General features: G+C 35.7%; 1 protein-coding gene across 1 annotated transcript in view; it reads right to left on the bottom strand.

Annotated features, from left to right (window-relative positions):
* Positions 1–1,454: 1,454 nt before the first annotated feature.
* DCN (decorin) overlaps positions 1,455–17,837 on the bottom strand; it is a 38,793-nt gene continuing 22,410 nt past the window's right edge. The window contains exons 4-8 of the mRNA XM_030959418.1: positions 10,301–10,514; positions 10,002–10,115; positions 8,734–8,827; positions 4,804–4,942; positions 1,455–2,961 (exon numbers count right to left, since the gene is read on the bottom strand). Of these exons, the coding sequence (XP_030815278.1) occupies positions 2,767–2,961; positions 4,804–4,942; positions 8,734–8,827; positions 10,002–10,115; positions 10,301–10,514 (756 nt within the window). The 3' untranslated portion in view covers positions 1,455–2,766. The remainder of the gene's footprint in view (positions 2,962–4,803; positions 4,943–8,733; positions 8,828–10,001; positions 10,116–10,300; positions 10,515–17,837) is intronic.

The raw sequence follows: 17,837 nt of genomic DNA, 5'->3' as shown, positions 1-17,837 counted from the left end.
CTGTCCATAACCTGGTGCACTGTAGGAGAAACTAGACTAAAAGATGGCCACACCCTTGTTGGCAGTAAGGGATGAGATGCTTTAGGCTGCACCAGAAAACAAGGGTATTAATTATTCTTTATGTGTTTGGAGTCCAACAGTTGTGACCATTTACTGTCTTCATACTTCATGAAGAAGTTGAGGGCGCACTGCAAGGCCCAAAGGCTTTCTACTTTAGTTCTATTATTTCTTTCCACCCAATTGTTTATCTATTGTTTGTGCTTGTTCTTTTTATTTTTTTTTTTTCCTTTTTTTCTTTCCTTGTTGTGTTTTTAAGTGGAAGAACCATCTGTTCTTTATTTATATGAAGAGCAGTTTTGAAAGTATTGGGCTTCCTGCTGCTTTGAAGTCTCTGCAAATGCTGTGCATGGATAGAATCCCATCAGTCAAATATTATTGGTGTGGCTGCACAACTTATGGAAAACTAACAGTGTGCTTACCTTTCAAATTTGTCAGGACCTTGCTTAGGTCTCTTGTTACATGATTTGCTTGTTTTGTTTCATTGAGAAAGACTGGGAATCAGGGAAGTCCTGCTATCTTTGCAGCCTTTGGTTGTTAGAAGGGAATGTATTTTATGAGAAATAACTTATGCTTTAGCAGCAAGCAGCAAGCTTGATATGGGACATATCATGAGTATTACAGAGGAGAACCAGACTCAGATATTTGCTTCTGGACTTGTTGAAGTTTGTTCTAATTTGAAACAAAAGCCTTAGTATGTGAGATGTTAAAACTATGGATGAAGAAATGGAGAGTTTGTGCATATGTTTACATGATGTTTTATATAATTGTTATTTTTTGTGTGAATATCTTTCTGTAACCATGTACATACAAACTCTGTGGAATTTTTCAGGCTAAGACAATGCTTTTGTTCTTGCTGGAAATGCCAGTGCTTAGTTTTCTATATCAAGTCTCTGTCTGCACAACAGTCAATATCCAACCAAGAACCAAAAGGAAAAAAAAAACATAACTGATGATTTTCTGGAGTGTTTTCCCTCCTGTGACAGAAAGATATCATATACTGTTTGTTTAATTTAAAAATAACTCTCTGAAAATGTGAAATCCAGAAGAAAAACAGATAGAAAGCAGAGAAATCATTGGCTACTATATGAAGAAGATAGCTCAGAAGAGTGCAAACATGCTTTTTCTGTGTAGTGGTTATAGTGAGTCATAATTGTTTCCAATTATTTACTACTGAATAAATGACAGCTATAAAAAGACTATATTTGTTTGCTCCTGAAAAAATACCTATGAGAGTCAGGCATGAAAAATTCCTTGAGGCAAAAGAATTTCACAAAACTTATTCTTACTTTAGCTATCACCATGCCAAAGATGTTCAATTTTCATGACTTATTTAAAGTTCTGACACATGTATGTTATTCTATCAAAACAAAAGAAGAAAGACAAACACTTTGGAGTTTGCCTGTATTACATTATTCTTTAATATAAATGACATATAAGTTTTACAAATTAGAGAGATTGACTTTGGAGTATTAAGAGTCTGCAGAAGATTCTTTTCAGGTGATGTTTTTATTGAGTATATGTTTAGCTTTGAAGATTGACAGTAGATATGTGCAGCCTACCTTTGATGTGCTTGCTACCTGCTGGTATGGGTTGAAGAATCCCAATTTACAGAGGGCTCCAAATCACTCTAAATAGATACATCTACAAATGTTGTCCCAACAATGTCCACAATAGCAGTTATTTCACTTCTTCTATTTCTATACTTATGGTTTTGCTTCTATAGTCAAAATTCCACAAATTTGTTGGACAGAGGAGCCTGCATATCTCTACTTCACAATTAATTCCTTTTTTTAAAAACTAAAACCAGTAAAGGATGCTGATATATGTAAAATGAAGAACAAATGAAAAGTGAACTGCTATGGGTTTTTTTTAGCTAAATACATGGATTGATAACAATTACTAAACCCTTATACCATACTCTGCAAGGCGGTACAGTCATAAAAACTGCTCTTGTGACTAAGGTGAGAAGGATTTTCTCTAGAGAAATTTAGTCATTGAGCTCCAGATATAGGTTACAAGATTTTTACTGCAGACTACTCAATATTTTATTCATTAGGATGGTGTTAGGCTAATTCTGAATAACATTGCTCTAGAAGAATGGCAAACTTTAAAGAACTATGTGTACAATACAAATTTATTTTATTTTTTCAAAAATAATGACATTAGCAACAACTTTATTTGCCTCTGCTAAATAGATACATTCAGAATTATCTTATAGTGGATATTTTTAAACCTCCAGGGCTTGAAATAAATTTAAAGGAGGTAACTCTTACCTTCTCAAGTCTCAAGATGATTTGAGAGTCTTTTTTCCCCTCTGCTATTTTTCTCTGTGTGGCTATAAAAATAACCTCAATCACTGTCTTTTTTTTTTTTAATAAATCATAACTTGACAAATATTTACTCCGAATTTCATATACAGTGGAATCTGAAAACCTGCAGCATTCAGCAAACTGAAAAATGCCACAGAAAGCATGCTGGAAAAGAAGGCTGAAATAAGTCAGTTTAAAGCACAGTGGGCAATTCTTATTGATGGTATGCTCGCTCTTGTACATCTGTTATGTCTCATTTATTCTACATCAATGGATCATCTCCACTTAAAAGTGAAGTTTCTGGCATTTGGCGTTAATTGTTAGCAACGGTTTTTTGAACAGGCCTATGAGGACAGACACTTTAGCTGGAACACAACCGACCCCCATCCCTAGAGATCTATTTGTAATTCCCAATCTGTACTGCAGAGCGTTCGTGGATACACCGGAAGGCAGAAGGCTGGATCTCCCAGTACTGCACGGGGTTGCTGAAGAGGCTCACGCCAGAGTAGCTGGCCTTCTTGGTGTTGTAGCCAAGGGGGCAGAAGTCGTTGATACCAATGGAAGCAATTTTGTTGTTATGAAGATAGACCACCTGAAAAGCATACAAGTACTAAAGTGAGAAAATTGAGCTATCACAGCAAATAAGAGAAATTATATCATATTAAATGTTTCATATAGGTTTTGGCAACATTATGCAAATATGTCTTCTTTCCAAACAAATCCTTGACTCTACCTTCTGAATTACCTAGCATACACCCAATTGACATAATTTCTACAGAAAGTGCACAAACTATGCAGGGAATCTAATAATGTGTCACAGACATCTTTTATGAAAAATCCTTTCCTTAGGATTTTTTCTCCTGAGAAGCTGAGAGGCCTCAGGAACAAAATGTAAACAATGGTTATCTGCTGCTGTGGAATGCAACAGGTGGATCTGTGATTGGTCCATGTTGGTTGTTTCTAATTAATGGCCAATCAAAGTCCAGCTGTCCAGACTGTCTTGGTCAGTCACAAGCCTTAGTTATCATTCTTTTTCTATTCTTAGCTAGCCTTCTGATGAAATGCTTTCTTCTATTCTTTTAGTACAGTTTTAATATAATATATATCATAAAATAATAAATCAAGCCTTCTGAAACATGGATTTGACATTCTCATCTCTTCCCTCATCCTGGGACCCCTGTGAATGCCATCACAATAACGTTACTGTCAGCTGGTGGAACTGTAACCAAAAGAGGAGCCAAAGATTTGAAATTATGAATACAGCACTGTGGCTCTGGAGCATGCTCTGTATACAGTAGGAAAGACATTCTGTGCTGTTCTTGTGAGCCAGCAAGGGCTTCCTGAAGATAAAGGAAAGCCCCATATCTCTCCTGAGGAAGACACCAAGGTTGTCACCATGGCAACATGATGAAGGAGAGAAAGTTAAAAGATACAGACTCTCTAGTGGGCTCACAGAATGACGCGGATCCCTGGTCACCTACTGAGAACTTTGCTTCTTTCCTATAACCAATGGGCAGTGAATGTGTATGCTAAGTGAATGTAAATATCTTGAAAAATATAAAAGCAACATGTTGCTATAATAAATCTCTCTTGCACCCTTTTGATGGAGTTGTGGTACTTTGTGTTGTCTTGTGCTATATAACGACATCATACGGAGAATATATTTGATGCTAATTGGTTTCTCTCCAGCTCTAATATTTTCATTCTCATGAGTGCAGCTATACAGGACTCAGAGCCAAAGTAACCACTAATGACAATTTAAAGTAGCTGATGAATCTTATTTAGCTCCAGATTCACCACTTCTGGAGAATTTTTCCAAGCTACATGCTTGGAAATTCACTTTTGGGATTCTTCATTCTTTGGGAGCTTTCTTTCCTGTAAAATCTTAGTCTGGGTGAAGACAAATTTAAATTGCTCCCAAGAGGCAATATTTCTAGATATCTGATCAAAAGGACTTCAGAAATACTGGTGATGTGAAATGCCTATTTTGTCTATCTGCCCTCCTGATGGCACTGTTTTGTGAGATAACAAAGGAAAGGTTATTGGGAAAGGCTGCAAAATGTCATTTAGTAGAAATGAAAAAAAAATCAACAGAAGAAATTATTTTAGAAATTCTTTTTTGAGTAAAGAGTAAAATAAGGTACACAAATAATCCCATATTTTTTGTGGCACTTCAGACATACAGAGACAACGAATGTACACTGCCAGATCTATACACCTCCATAACCATTTTCACAAAAAAAAATGGAATAAGTATTCCAATTGGAATAAATATTCCTGTTGTATTCAACATTTCCTTCATAACTCAAGTGTTTATGAAACTTGCATCAAGTTAAAAATACTGTGCAGATTTCTGTTCAAGACTGAATAAACACACAAATACCATTAGGAATCTTTCAACTATTGCTCTCTGAGACAGTATGATAAACTTTACCTGTATGTATTTGTGATCACCCAGTCCACTGGGTACCCTGACAAGTTCATTGTTGTTCAAGTGGAGCTCCCTCAGGTGAGGTACATTGTTAAGAGAGCCATTCTCAACTGAAGAAATACTGTTGAAACTGAGACCCAGTCTGAAAAAGTTTAAAAAAAAATATTATTGAGGGGGAAAATGCTCTGAGACTTCTTAACAGCTTAATTGATAAGAGAATTTAATACAGGTAAGAAGAGACCTCATGTTAAAATAATTTGCTGTGGAGGAGTACTTTTAAAGAAAGCCTTCTTCACAGTTATCTAATAGCCTGTAATTCTTTGTGGCTTGTAGCAGTTTCAGAAGTCAGGGCCTGAAACCAGAACAAAATCACAGGACTGAAAATCCTTTCTTGATCTTTATGGCTGAGAGGTTTCCTAGTATTAATTAGTATTACATATAATGCAAATAGTCTTATCCTACTAATTTGAATATGGCAATGCTATCAAACTATTAAATGAAAAAGGAGACTTTATTGAGAGCTCCCACTTACATCAACATGAATTTACTTCACATAGAAATCAATTCAGTGTCCCATCTCCTAGCTAGAATTTGATAAAGAATTTTCATTAAAAGTTATTAGAATGAACTTTCTTTTGAAGAGAGTATACCAAGATTTAGGAAAGCTTGGGGAATTGGGTCCTACACATCAATTCAGTCTGAAGTTCTACAGAATGTTTACAATGGATTTCAGTGATGGGTACTCATGGTGAATGTCTTTGAAAAGATTGGAAAAAAACCCTCCACGTTTTGTCAGAGGGCTATAAATTCTTGTTTGACACATATCTAAATGTGTGCTCATGACATATGCAGGTCTACAAGCAGATGTGTCAGACCTGGGAGACCAGCACGAAGAAAACCAGCTCTGACTCTCATATTAGTGTATTGAAGAAAAATAGTCCCCTTGCACAGTCTTTTAGGGAAAGAATGAAATTATAGGAGTCTGTAGTGAAGTGGACCTAAATCCCAGACGGAATGAAATTATGTGCAATTACATCTCCTCTAAATGTCTTACAAAAACTCTCAGTCACTCGGGGCTATGCTTACAGATGAAGTCAATATTATTGTGTAAAACAGGGTGATTTGGAAAGAATATGGTCTCCATTGCCCTTCCCATAGGAAATTAAAGGAAGAATTTCACAAATCATTCTTGCTTCATACATTTGATATATTACTTCCTTTTTCATTAATGAATAAATAACATCTTCCCAGCATTCCAGTAAATCTCATCCAAGTGTTCTAAATCATTGAAGAACATCACCAAAAACATATCTCAAAATTGAAGAAACTCTCAAATAATTTTTCACCATTTTTCTCCAACATCCCTGCTGAATCATTTCCACTATGTTTTTGAAAGAAACTTCATGATGCTCAACACTGTTATTAACATCATGGGTTCAGAATCATAGAATCATTAGGGTTGGAAAAGACTTCTGAGACCACCAAATCCAAACGTTAATGCAGCTTCACCACGTTCACCCCCAGGAGCCACATCCATGTGCCTTTTGAACACTTCCAGGGAAGCTGATTCTACCATTTCCCTGGGCAGCCTGTTGAAGTGCCTGACCACCCTTTCAGTAAAGAAATTTTTCCTAATATCTAATTGAAAACTCCCTTTGTTTGGTTCAATTTCCACTGTTTGAAGCTAGAACATTTCAGTTAGTTTTATTAGAATATAGATGTTGGTAATATGAACATGTAACATATAATGATGTGTAATGTGAATGTTCTCTTGGAACTCATTCCTGCATGTAATCAGCAAAGTCTTTTTTGGGTTTACTTTCAGAATATTATTCACTTTTCACTGAATCACTCAATGAAGGCTTTTGAAAGACTTAGGAGTAATTTTACAAGGAAAACAAACAAAAAAAAGAAAGAGAATGAACAATAGATGTACACCAAGCTCTTGCATGAAACGTTTTACAGTTTAAAATTCCTTAACACAGAAAAAAAGTCCTTAACAGTCAGAAAAATTACCTGTTTCTCAAAGTTTATCTGTGCTTTAGGGCAGCTATTAGACTGTCAAACTTGAGTAGGCTTGAAAAAGGTTGTCTGACCTTGTCCTAATATCTCTGAAAACTTAGACATATAAAAAAAAGCTGGGGTTCTTTATGGTGGGCTAGAGCTCTTCCATAGCTCCCTCCTTTCCTCATCTGTCAGCTTTGTTTTGTGCAATGTGCTCTTTGTTCAGCAATCCATGCTCTTCCTTACCTCTCACCTTTGCAAAAGAGCATCTCTGACTATGCTTAGGTTACCTGCTTAAGCACAGGGCAGAGGGTCCTTTAAAACCTGGAGCCTGCTCTGAGCAGCTCCACATTTCCACATCACAGTTAACAGAGTATCTTGGTGTTTCCTACAGTACAGCCACAATAGGAGCAGCCCAAGCTTAGATATTTTTAGGGCTCCATTGGCATCTGCTGTTTAAAACTTTATGTCTTAAGGCAGACTTCCAACAATGTTGTCCATGTGACGCTGCCTGTGGTGTTTTCCACGTGTGAATGAGAAAAACAGAAAAACTGTGTCATCTGCAGGACAGCTTATATGTCCTACAACCCCCATCTCCAGTAATGTAAATTACTCTCTACCTGAGTAGTTATCATCTTGTTTTGGTTTTGGAAGTTTTCTTCATAATTTCTCTGAAGAATGTTATACTCTATTCTAAGCCTCTCTAACAAACAATAACTGCTTCATAGTCCTCTAATCGATATTTATAATATCTTTGTTTTTTCATTAAAATCTAGGACAGATTTTTTCTTTGAGTCTGTGATAAAATTTCAACATAAAATATAAGATGAAATGTCCTAATTTATAAGATCTGGAAAGCCGTTCTAAGTTATATCTTGCAATTTTCAGATTCAAAATAAATATTAGGTTACTATATACTTCATTGCATTGAACTGCTGTCCAAGTAACTATAAATAGTTGTGAAGTTAACTCCTGTTACTCAGTAATCTTTCTCTGATTTCTGTCTTCTACCCTCATTATGACAAGCAGAATGATGAAAATCCATTAATCCAGTAATCTGGTTAGAAGTCTGATTATCAGTCTTTTTAAAAACCATTTTCATAAGAATATTTTGAATATTAAGTTATAAAAATTACTTGTAGTAAAGGACCATTTTTCTCTACTACATGTTTTTTGACGTGAATGAATTCACAAATCATTCTGTATAAGGGCGTTTTGGTAATTGTCCTTTTTCATTTTCCTCCACTTAGAGAAACTTATTCAACAACTTAGTCACAGATTAGCAGAGTAAAGTCACTCTGGCAGTAACAATTTTTCAATTAAATTTTATGATTTTTTTTTTCTTAATCATGTTCCTGGACTCATTGCAGACTTGCCTTTCTTGAGAAACAAAGGAACCACTGTTAAAAGAAGTTTTGGTTCCCATGTACTTTTTTCCTCATTTTCCAGGCAAACTGCATGAGCATTGCTGTGTTCCAAGAAAACTGCATAAACCAAAGGTGGACATTAAATGAAAGAAGCATGATACAATTTAAAAAGTCTAATTGTTCCTGTTTGTTTGTTTGGATTTTGGGGGGTTTTTTGTTTTGTTTTGTTCTGAGTTTTTTGTTGGCCTTTTTTTTTCGTGTGCGTGTATTTTGTTCTCTTTTCTTTTCTTTTTGTTTCTTGTTTTTTGTAAATCAAATAAACAGTTGTTCTGAGCATATAGTACTCATAATTGAAAACAGATGAAAAGTTTTGTCAGGAAATAAAAAAAAGTGTTTGTTCTCTTCAGTCACTACACAAATCCTTAGAAGCCTTTCCTGCTAAGTTATGGTTATTTCAATGATTCTAATATTCATGAAGGCCAGACTTATGTTTTATAATTGTGTGTGTGGTGATTGCAATTTCAACTAATATTTTAAGTGAAAAGAAAAAATTAATTCTTACTTTGCCAAGTTAGTGAGTCCAGAGAGACTTTCAGCATCAATTTTGCTGATTTTATTGCCATCAAGGTGAAGTTCAGTAAGGGATGGAGGAAGGCCTGAAAGAGAGAACACCATCAAATTACTTTTGATTAAACTGGATTCTTATATTTTAAAAAAATACTTGTACCATAACAAGGCTCTTTCACGGTTAACAAAATATTTTTTCTAAACATGGCCACGAACTATTCACTAAATGAAATAAAGAACTTTCACAATCAGGGAAACTGAAAACAGATACTAACAATTTATTTAGTATGAAATAAGACCAAGTTCCTTGTGTCATTATAAAACAGTTAACTCTTGAAAAATACCCAAATTAAATTCTTCTCATGTATTAATTCTACCTTTCATGATTATGTAAATGGGACATATAAAGATCTCTCATTTTAGCCAGACTATCCATATACATAAATGTGCAAACTTGTGTCACCTAGATATTTAACAAGAAACAGCAGTAGAAAATGCAGCTGCAAGTATGAGGCAAAATAATTTTAATGTCATTTTAGTTAGGGTGCACAGTAGTTTACAAATTCTGTTTATCAGGGGGAAAAAAAAGGAAACATATTTTACCTATCAGAGGTCCCTTAAAAGAACATCCAAAACAGGAAATATGGGAAGAAAAAAAAATAAAAATCAGTATTATCTCTCAAAAAGTTTTCAGCCATTTCAAAAGAATCTGCTGACTGAAGTATGAATAAATTGAATATAATTTCCTCTGTATTGGAATCATTCTTGTTTGTTTGTTTTGTTTTTAATAAATTACAATGAAATTGTTCTTATTCTGTAGGAATTTGCAATTAAGGAGTTTGAAAAATAGCAAAGATTTCTGTTTTGTTATAGGGACACTATTTTTGGCTTCAAAGCCACAGACTAGTGGAGGGCTGATTTTAAGCTTGTACAACTTCAGCTAATTCTACATGAGTTAACAGTTGTGTAATGTTAATCAGGCTCAATAACCAGGCTTGGAGGCTGAAAACATTCTTCCATTTTATATTTCAGCTATGAGACAACAAAAGCAAAATAAGATAAAATGACATTTCACAGTGCACCTCTCATGAAGTTTCTTGTAACCAAAAGCCAAAATTTTCCAAGCTAATAAAAGTAATCTGGTTTAAAACCAGACACTTTAAGGACAGACTTAAAAAGCTTCCATAATATTTTTTCCCGACTGAGTAGAAGTTACCACATTATACCTGTGCAATTCTCTGAAATACTAATGGAATTTCTTACCCTTTGGGATGCTTGTGATGTTGGTGTCTGCGATACGGATGTAGGAGAGCCTCTTCATGCCCTGGAAAGCTCCGTTCTCAATGCCTGAACTCTTGATTGGATTGGTGCCCAGTTCTGCCAACAAAACATGGTTGTGAGCTGTGCTGCAAGGTAGGTACTTATATTCGTCAGGTCAAAGCTAATTTGGAGGTACAATTTATTGGGGCATTTGTTGCCTTTCTGCTATAATCATTGATCAAACTACAAATAGCATCTTAAAAAAACCACTCAGTTGTGTTTGTTATTTCTCATGATCATACCTAAGACGATCACTTGATTCAATCCATTAAAGACAGCTTTCCTCAACTTGGAGATCTCATTCTCATGAGCCCGTATCTCCTGGAGAGACTTCGGCATGTTTTCTGGGAGCTCCTTCAGGTTGTTCTTGGACAGATAAAGCCTTTCCAGTTTCTTCAGAGGAGCAAAAGCTAATGGGCTTATTTTGCTGATTTTGTTGTTGACAAGGATCAATGCCTGTGGAGTAATAATCAAGGAGATCTCAGATGATCACAAGGGAAATTATTTTTTTGTGGTTAAATATTTTAAAATTATTATTATTATTATTGTCGTTGTTATTGTTAATGTTATTATTATTCTCTAGTGCCTTTTGAGGTCTTCTGATGGCAAATTTTGTGAGCTAAAGGAAATACAATGCAGTACTAAAAAAAAGATTATAAACTTCTGAAACAGTGAAAGATAAGTCCTATAGAACAAATGCAAGTATTACTTCATTGCTGGGACTGCAATGCAGCTTCTGTTAGCATCCATAATTTATGTTCAAGAATAAGTACAATCATTCCATTTGAAAGCTGGGAAGAACAGGACAGTCACAAAAAGTATTTGGGTAATTTTTTCCTGATTTTGTTTATCCTAAGGATACAGTTATACCTTATGCATCATCACACAACCCTTCTAACTAGTTTCTCCTGAACAGGAAATTCTATTACTCAATAGAGTGAAGGCACAGCCCAGCTTAATAAAAATATGATAAAAATATGCATAACTTCACCTCATTCCTCTTAGTCTTATGAAACAGCATTTTATCTTTTTGGTAAGCAAAACTTTGTATGGAAGGCGAACAATCTGAAGCATCAGGCTCCATGTCCTGCCATTGGGAATCATGGACGTTAATAACTTGCTTTCCCTGTTGGTGCCTAATTCAGTTCTCACAACTGTGATATCTAGACTCAGGGTAACTCTAGGATTATCTCTCTATACAGCCAGGGGAGAAAGACCTCCATGAAAGCACTGTTATCTGTAACAGGTGTTCTCTGCATGCCTCTGATATTTTACATTGCTTCTGAATCTCATAGATTAATTAACTGTGACACAAAAAGGGAGAAGGTCTCACTACTGTCAGGGCATAACACAGTAATGGAGAGTATTTCAGATATAATATATAATTGAATGACTCTTATCATTCCATCTGTTTGCTATCTGTTTATCAGATTTACAGTGTTGCATGTTTTTGCAGTAGATTATGTAGAATGGGGCATATAAATATTGATATAATATCTACTTATTAATAGGACATCTATTTTCACCACTTCCGTTGAGCTAGTTTCAGAAACAGAAGACAAAAATTGTTGTAAATACGATAGTGAACATCAGAGCATTTTCATACACTTTCAATATTTTCAGAATTACCCTTTAGTCTGTTTCTTGGAGGAAAAGGGAGTGTCTGACTCATTCCATAATCAGCTAAGTATTAAAACAGTGACAAGACTATCAGCCTCTGTGAGAGCAACTCTCCATCATGGAAACTGGAAGGAGGAGTGGGCAGATGAAAATGGTGATATGTTTTTCCCCTGATGGACTCCTCTTGCAGATCACCCTGTGCCAAGCCAGCAGTGTGTACTGGACATGGTTTCACTGAGTGCACATAAAGCTGAACATATCTGGTTTCAATTTGGTGTGCTAGCTAGAAATAACTCATATGCAAGAGGAGGTAGAAGAGGTCACCCACAGTTCAGCAGAGTATTTCCATAACAATAAGCCCATCCCAAAATAAATATGTTGGTCAGTGGAGGCCCTGTCACCGACTCTCTTTTATTTGGGCCTGTATGATGAAATCTGACATGAGAACACATGGATACACATTGGGAGTGGTTTTCTGATTCATGATTGCCAGAATTGTGATGCAGATGTAGATTCTGCCCATAGTGAAATTCAGCTACCTGTAGAGTATTAGGACATGGCAAACAATCCAGTTACATAAAAGTGGTACCGTTGGAATTATGCAGATTAGTCTCTTACATTGTATTTATTTCAATAATTAAACGTGCTACTGCTAATTACATTGGTCTTTATTTTTATTAATTTCACCTTGTATTTTTTCATAGTTCTCTAAGTCAACACTCAATAAATTTGGACTTATGAGTATTTGAAATTCTTATTCTGTATCTTGTTTTGTACTGATTAACCATTTGTTTCAGCTCAAAGACTGCCTTTTTGGATTTATTTTAACTATGTTATCTTTTAAATAAAAAAAATTGGGCAAGAGTAATCACAGCTGATGACTTGGTGTCAAATATTTCTTCATGGAAATAGGCAGGTATACATTCAGCTAGGCACTGCGAATATTCTCTAAGTAGCTGATTGTTATATCTCTTCAGAGTGTAACTGATACCGCTGACCAAACCCAGAAGTTATCTAGGTACCTAGAATTATGCTTTTCCCATGCTTTCTCCTGAATATGTTAATGTTGTCTTGGGGAAGCACACAGATTTTTTTATTATTCAAACACTCAAGGAGTCTCTCACTTAGAAATGATGGTATTCTATCAAAGGTATGTATAAAGCCACTAATTTCCCAGCAGGAACATGTGTTTGGTGGTATAACGTGGGAAAGTAACACAAGCTAGAATTTACAACTTTTTCTGTACCAGATTATTATTTCCCACTTAGAGCCCTCTCTGCAAGTCCCTGCTCCCAGTATTTTAAACCTGCATTATTTTTCCATTGTTGCACAGCTGTAAAGAAGGAAAAATAAACCCACACACCACAGTTTGTAAGAGACATTTTACTGTCTCCCAGAGCAACAAATGATGAGGATAACACACCAGTATAGCACCTGGCAAACCATAGCCCTGGATTCCTTTCCCACTTCACAATGCCTCTATTATATCCCTTACTTAAAGAACTAAGTTATTAGCCTTGCAGCAAGGCTGTTTACTTTCCTCAGAATGTGTCCCGCATGGCTTGCATGTAACAAAAGCTAAACCAAACCAAAATAAAATAAAATTTAAAACTCAGGGGATTTAGAGGTCAATGAACACAGGAACTAGGGGACAAAAACCTAGGGAAAACATCTGCAGGCAGTGTTACAGAGGAATGGATCTTAGGCAAAAACAGATCACAGGACCAGCTATCCAGAATAAGGCCCAGATGGCATGATGGGACATTACATTCAGTGTGTTAAAGGACATGACATCTTTGTACAGGGCAAGAAGCACTTGGAGAGAAAAATAAGGGTCATCCCGAAAGTGCTCAAGAGTGCTGGAGCCCTTGATCACAGATATCACTTGCAATGCTGCTGGTGTGAAATAATTTGGCAGAAATGACATCCTAGAACAAAAGTCACGTGAACTGATGCCCTTATTTGTAAATCTACCTTCTTCTACACTTTCACTTTTAACGGAGGAAAAAGGATATTTAATTTAGAATAAATATATTCCCTAAACCCTAACTTCCCCTGCCCCAAAAAATTGAAGCACATCATGGATTCACAATAAAAGAGACTGAGAAAACAAATGCACAGCTTTCAACATGACCTGGTACGGATACAAAAAATATATGGCAGAAAGAGAGCAAGAGAGAGAGAGAGAAAGAAAGAGAGAAAGAAAGAGAGAAAGAAAGAGAGAAAGAGAGAAAGAGAGAAAGAAAGAGAGAAAAGAGAGAAAAGAAAGAGAGAAAGAAAGAAGAGAAAGAAGAAAAGAAAGAAAGAAAGAGAGAAAGAGAAAGAAAGAAAAAGAAAAAAAAGAAAGAAAAGAAAAGAAAAGAAAGAAAGAAAGAAAGAAAAGAAAGAAAGAAAGAAAGAAAGAAAGAAAGAAAGAAAGAAAGAAAGAAAGAAAGAAAGAAAGAAAGAAAGAAAGAAAGAAAGAAAGAAAGAAAGAAAAGAAAGAAAAAGAAAGAAGAGGCAAAAATACATCAAGTACTAATAAATCAGTTTGTTAGGCTTAGATGTTTCATAGCAATTTCCCATGGATAAGAGAAAACTCAACTTCCATCCTCATTTTCCTGAGATAAAGCTTTTTTCCTTTGTCATAATATAGCATGTAAAATGTACAGTAAACATTGACTCAGTTATAATATTGCACCACCTTATCATGACCAGCAGTTTAAGTAGCGTTCAGAGAGGAAAAAAAAATTGAGCTTTGCTCCAAAGATGACTTTCTCTTTTAGTGAAACACCTCTTGTATTTCTGTAGTCAGGAGAAAAATAAAAACCACTGTATGACAGGAATAGACCCTGGCTACGTTGAAGTCAGTGGGAGTCTGGCCATTTAGCTCCCTCTGACCTGGTTTCTACATCAAATATTTATTCCCAACATAAAAAGGAGGATTCACAATTCAGGAAAATTTTGGAACCCTTGTTGGCAGCTTTTGTCAAAATACAGCCTGACAAGCTGCAGAGGCAGTGTGTGGCAGGCAGGTTGGAATTAGCATAGGGTTGTTCTTCTTGCGGTTACTAAAACTCCCAATTTTTGCCCTGTCTAGGGGTGGGGAGCAGGGAATTAAATTTTCTGGTGTAATTTCATTATATGAGAGTCTCAGGAGACTGTTCTGAAGTGTTTCAATCCCCATTCATCTTAATTTAGTATAGTTAGAAGTGAGAGCCTTGCCAAAACCAGAATTAAAATGGAAAATTACCAGCAAACTTTCATCAGCCATATTACATAGTGATACACCTGTTTTGCCAGCTGGGGATGGAACTCTTATCTAACATCAATTCTTTACTGATGCATGCATCCTTCAGGGTTTAAACTGAAAAGTCAATCCCTGACCCAATGGAATTTCTTTAATTTCCTGGGTTATGTATTGCATTATTACCTGGTTTTTATTACAGTTCTGCTAGGAAAAGTGATATCTTAAGAACTTTAACCTCAGGAGCCAGGCATCCCAATAAAAATAATAATAAAATTCATCCCTTTTGTTTACCTTACATTTTAAGTTAAGTCATAACCTGAACATACAGGGAAGGCTTTCTTCAAAATTTTAAGGATGTATGTACATTTATGGAAAAAACTAAAAAACCAAACAACCCAAGAACAAAACAAACAAACAAACAAACAAAACCCCCAAAGAGGACATAGCCAAGAAAAGCAAGGGAAAAGGGATGCGATAGAAGCAATAGAGATTAATGAATTGTGAAGGAAGGAGATGTCAAGGCACTGGAGAAGCAGCCTGTCAGTACAAATAACAGAAGCCTGTGGAAAGCACTTTAATCATGTGCACAGGACTTTGCTGAATAATCTCACGAAGCAAAAGAGCCTGCTGCAGACCTAGTCTGCCTGGCCTTTGAGCTCTCACTGGTACCTCTCATGCAACAGGACTTGCAGAGATGATGAGGAAACAGGTGGTTCTGCATTTTCCTTTTCCTTTCAACCTTGTCCTTGTCTACTGTGGCAAGAAATTTTAGTCATTCATTAAATTTATTACAATTGATCTGATTTTTTAATTACTATATTCTATAAAAATTTCCTTTTTTTTAAATTAGCCTAGAATGCTGGCTCTCTCCAGAATTTTAAGGACCTCAAATATTTTGTCCTGGTTTTTTTTCCTCACATGAAAAAATCTTTACCCATTGTACAAGAAAAATGTTTTCTGTTCATGTGGTCTGTTTTATACTGTTATGTTTCTGTGGAAAATCTCACTGTTTCTTAAGCACAGTGCAAAGGTGAGTATGAGGAAGCGAAAATTCTCTAAGGGAGTGCTGTATTTCAGAAAGATTAACTTTTTGTTCCCCCCTCTGAATATTTTTTAGGAACCTAAAGCTGCACCTCAGTCATGCCACTGATGATACTAGGAACTGGGTTCAGAGGTACCTGGACAGAGATATCTGTCTGTTTTTCCACAGTAGGATGGTGACTACTGATTCTTCTTTCTGTGATTTACAGACTAGGTGCTAACTTCTTTGTACGCCTGGGAAAAGGGAACTGAAGTTGCAATGAGTCATCAGAAGACTGGATTATTTAACTAATATTTTTTGATCTCAGGCGGTTTTCTGTATCTCGGAAAGATATTCTTAGACTTTTCTTCAGGTTTGTTTTGTTTTGTTTGGGTGATTTGGGATTTTTGTTTGTTTGTTTGTTTGTTTGTTTGTTTGTTTTAAAAAAGGATGGCATTAAATTTTCTAGTGCCATACATAATTTTTCCACTTGCTGTTACTGCAAAAAGAGTTTCAGTTTCTCTGCCCCCACATTTAGTGTGGATATGGTAATAACTTTAAGTTCCAAGTTTAAATCTGTTATCTCTTAGATCTTTTCCTTCAGTTTAAACAAAGTTTGGTTTAGCATTTTTGTATGTACAGCCATGGCTTTGAACAGTTTTGCTAGCTTCAATTAGGTAATGTTCCATTTGATTTCAGGCCAGTAGTGCACTCATCTTCTTTCACTATACTAGCACTCTGCCAATTGAGAAATTCTTGTTGGAGAAGCATGCAGTCACTATTCTATCGTTTGTGCTGTTCTTATAGTGATCTAACACAGAGCAGTTTCTTTCCCCTCTTTTTCCAGGTGCAGGCATTCATCTGGTTTGCTTTGGCTTTGCCACACTGCCTGCAACTTCATGTGCTGTTTGTGTAGGCTCCTCCTTTACTCTGCATGAGAGCTTACTCATGCAGTATTTTGGATTCTTTATTGTGTCCATGGGGTCAAAGTACTGAACTCCATCCAGAAATGTCAGTCTGCCTGGAAAATTCTTACTGTTTCATAGAAATAGAGATTTTTTTTCCTGGCTTTTCCAATAGATTTCCTGTCTGACTTTTTTGCCACAGGTCTAAGTCATAAGCAAGTTTTTTTACATAATATCAGACAGTTTTCTGAAAACGTGAAACTCAGTCCTCAGCCTGTAAAAAAGAGTCTTCAATTTTTCCTCTATTCCCTCAATGTGCTAAAAAAACAAAATGAAAACCACACAAACAAACAAACATTTTCAAACAGTTTGAAAATACTGAGTTTTAATAGTACAACATTAATAGTTTAGTCACTTTTTCCTGGATAATTTAAAGCTATGAAAATATCAAGCGCACTGTAACTGTTGACTGCGATGTTTCTTGGCAGAAGTCTATTATTTGCAGGTAAATATTCCTTTAGCTGTGTCCTCTTCTAATTGCTTGCCATATTTCCACAGCTGTAAATTTTAGCTGTGCTTGGGAAATCTACTTAGGAAAATTTTCAATACTAAGAATATTTTGGTAGGTTCTAATTTCTCTTTCATCTCCAGTGCTGTGTACTCCAGTGATGTGTAGCATAAGCAGTTACATTTGTACTGAAAGAGAAGCCATGAGCAAGTTAGGGTAAAGCCTTTCTTTTCTTGCTACTTATTCTGGGTTTTAGTACCAGTCAAACCTTAGGTTCAACCCAACTTGTCAATGAAAATCACTTCTAAAACTAATACACTTGTGGCTGGTGACAGCTATAAGTAGGAAGGTATTTTAATGGATTATTTATAAGTAACAAACTGTATAAGCTGCTCATTTTTTTTCAAGAGCTATGAAAATTGGGGTTTAAGGAATTGTTCCCTTAAGTGATCATTCATGCAAGCAGTTAAGTCCAGTTTCCAATTTTAGATTTTGG

This window comes from Camarhynchus parvulus, chromosome 1A (assembly GCF_901933205.1).
Source record: "Camarhynchus parvulus chromosome 1A, STF_HiC, whole genome shotgun sequence".
Taxonomy (NCBI): Eukaryota; Metazoa; Chordata; class Aves; order Passeriformes; family Thraupidae; genus Camarhynchus; species Camarhynchus parvulus.
The sequence above is the reverse complement of the archived record's forward strand: the minus strand, read 5'-3'. Positions and strand labels throughout refer to the sequence as shown.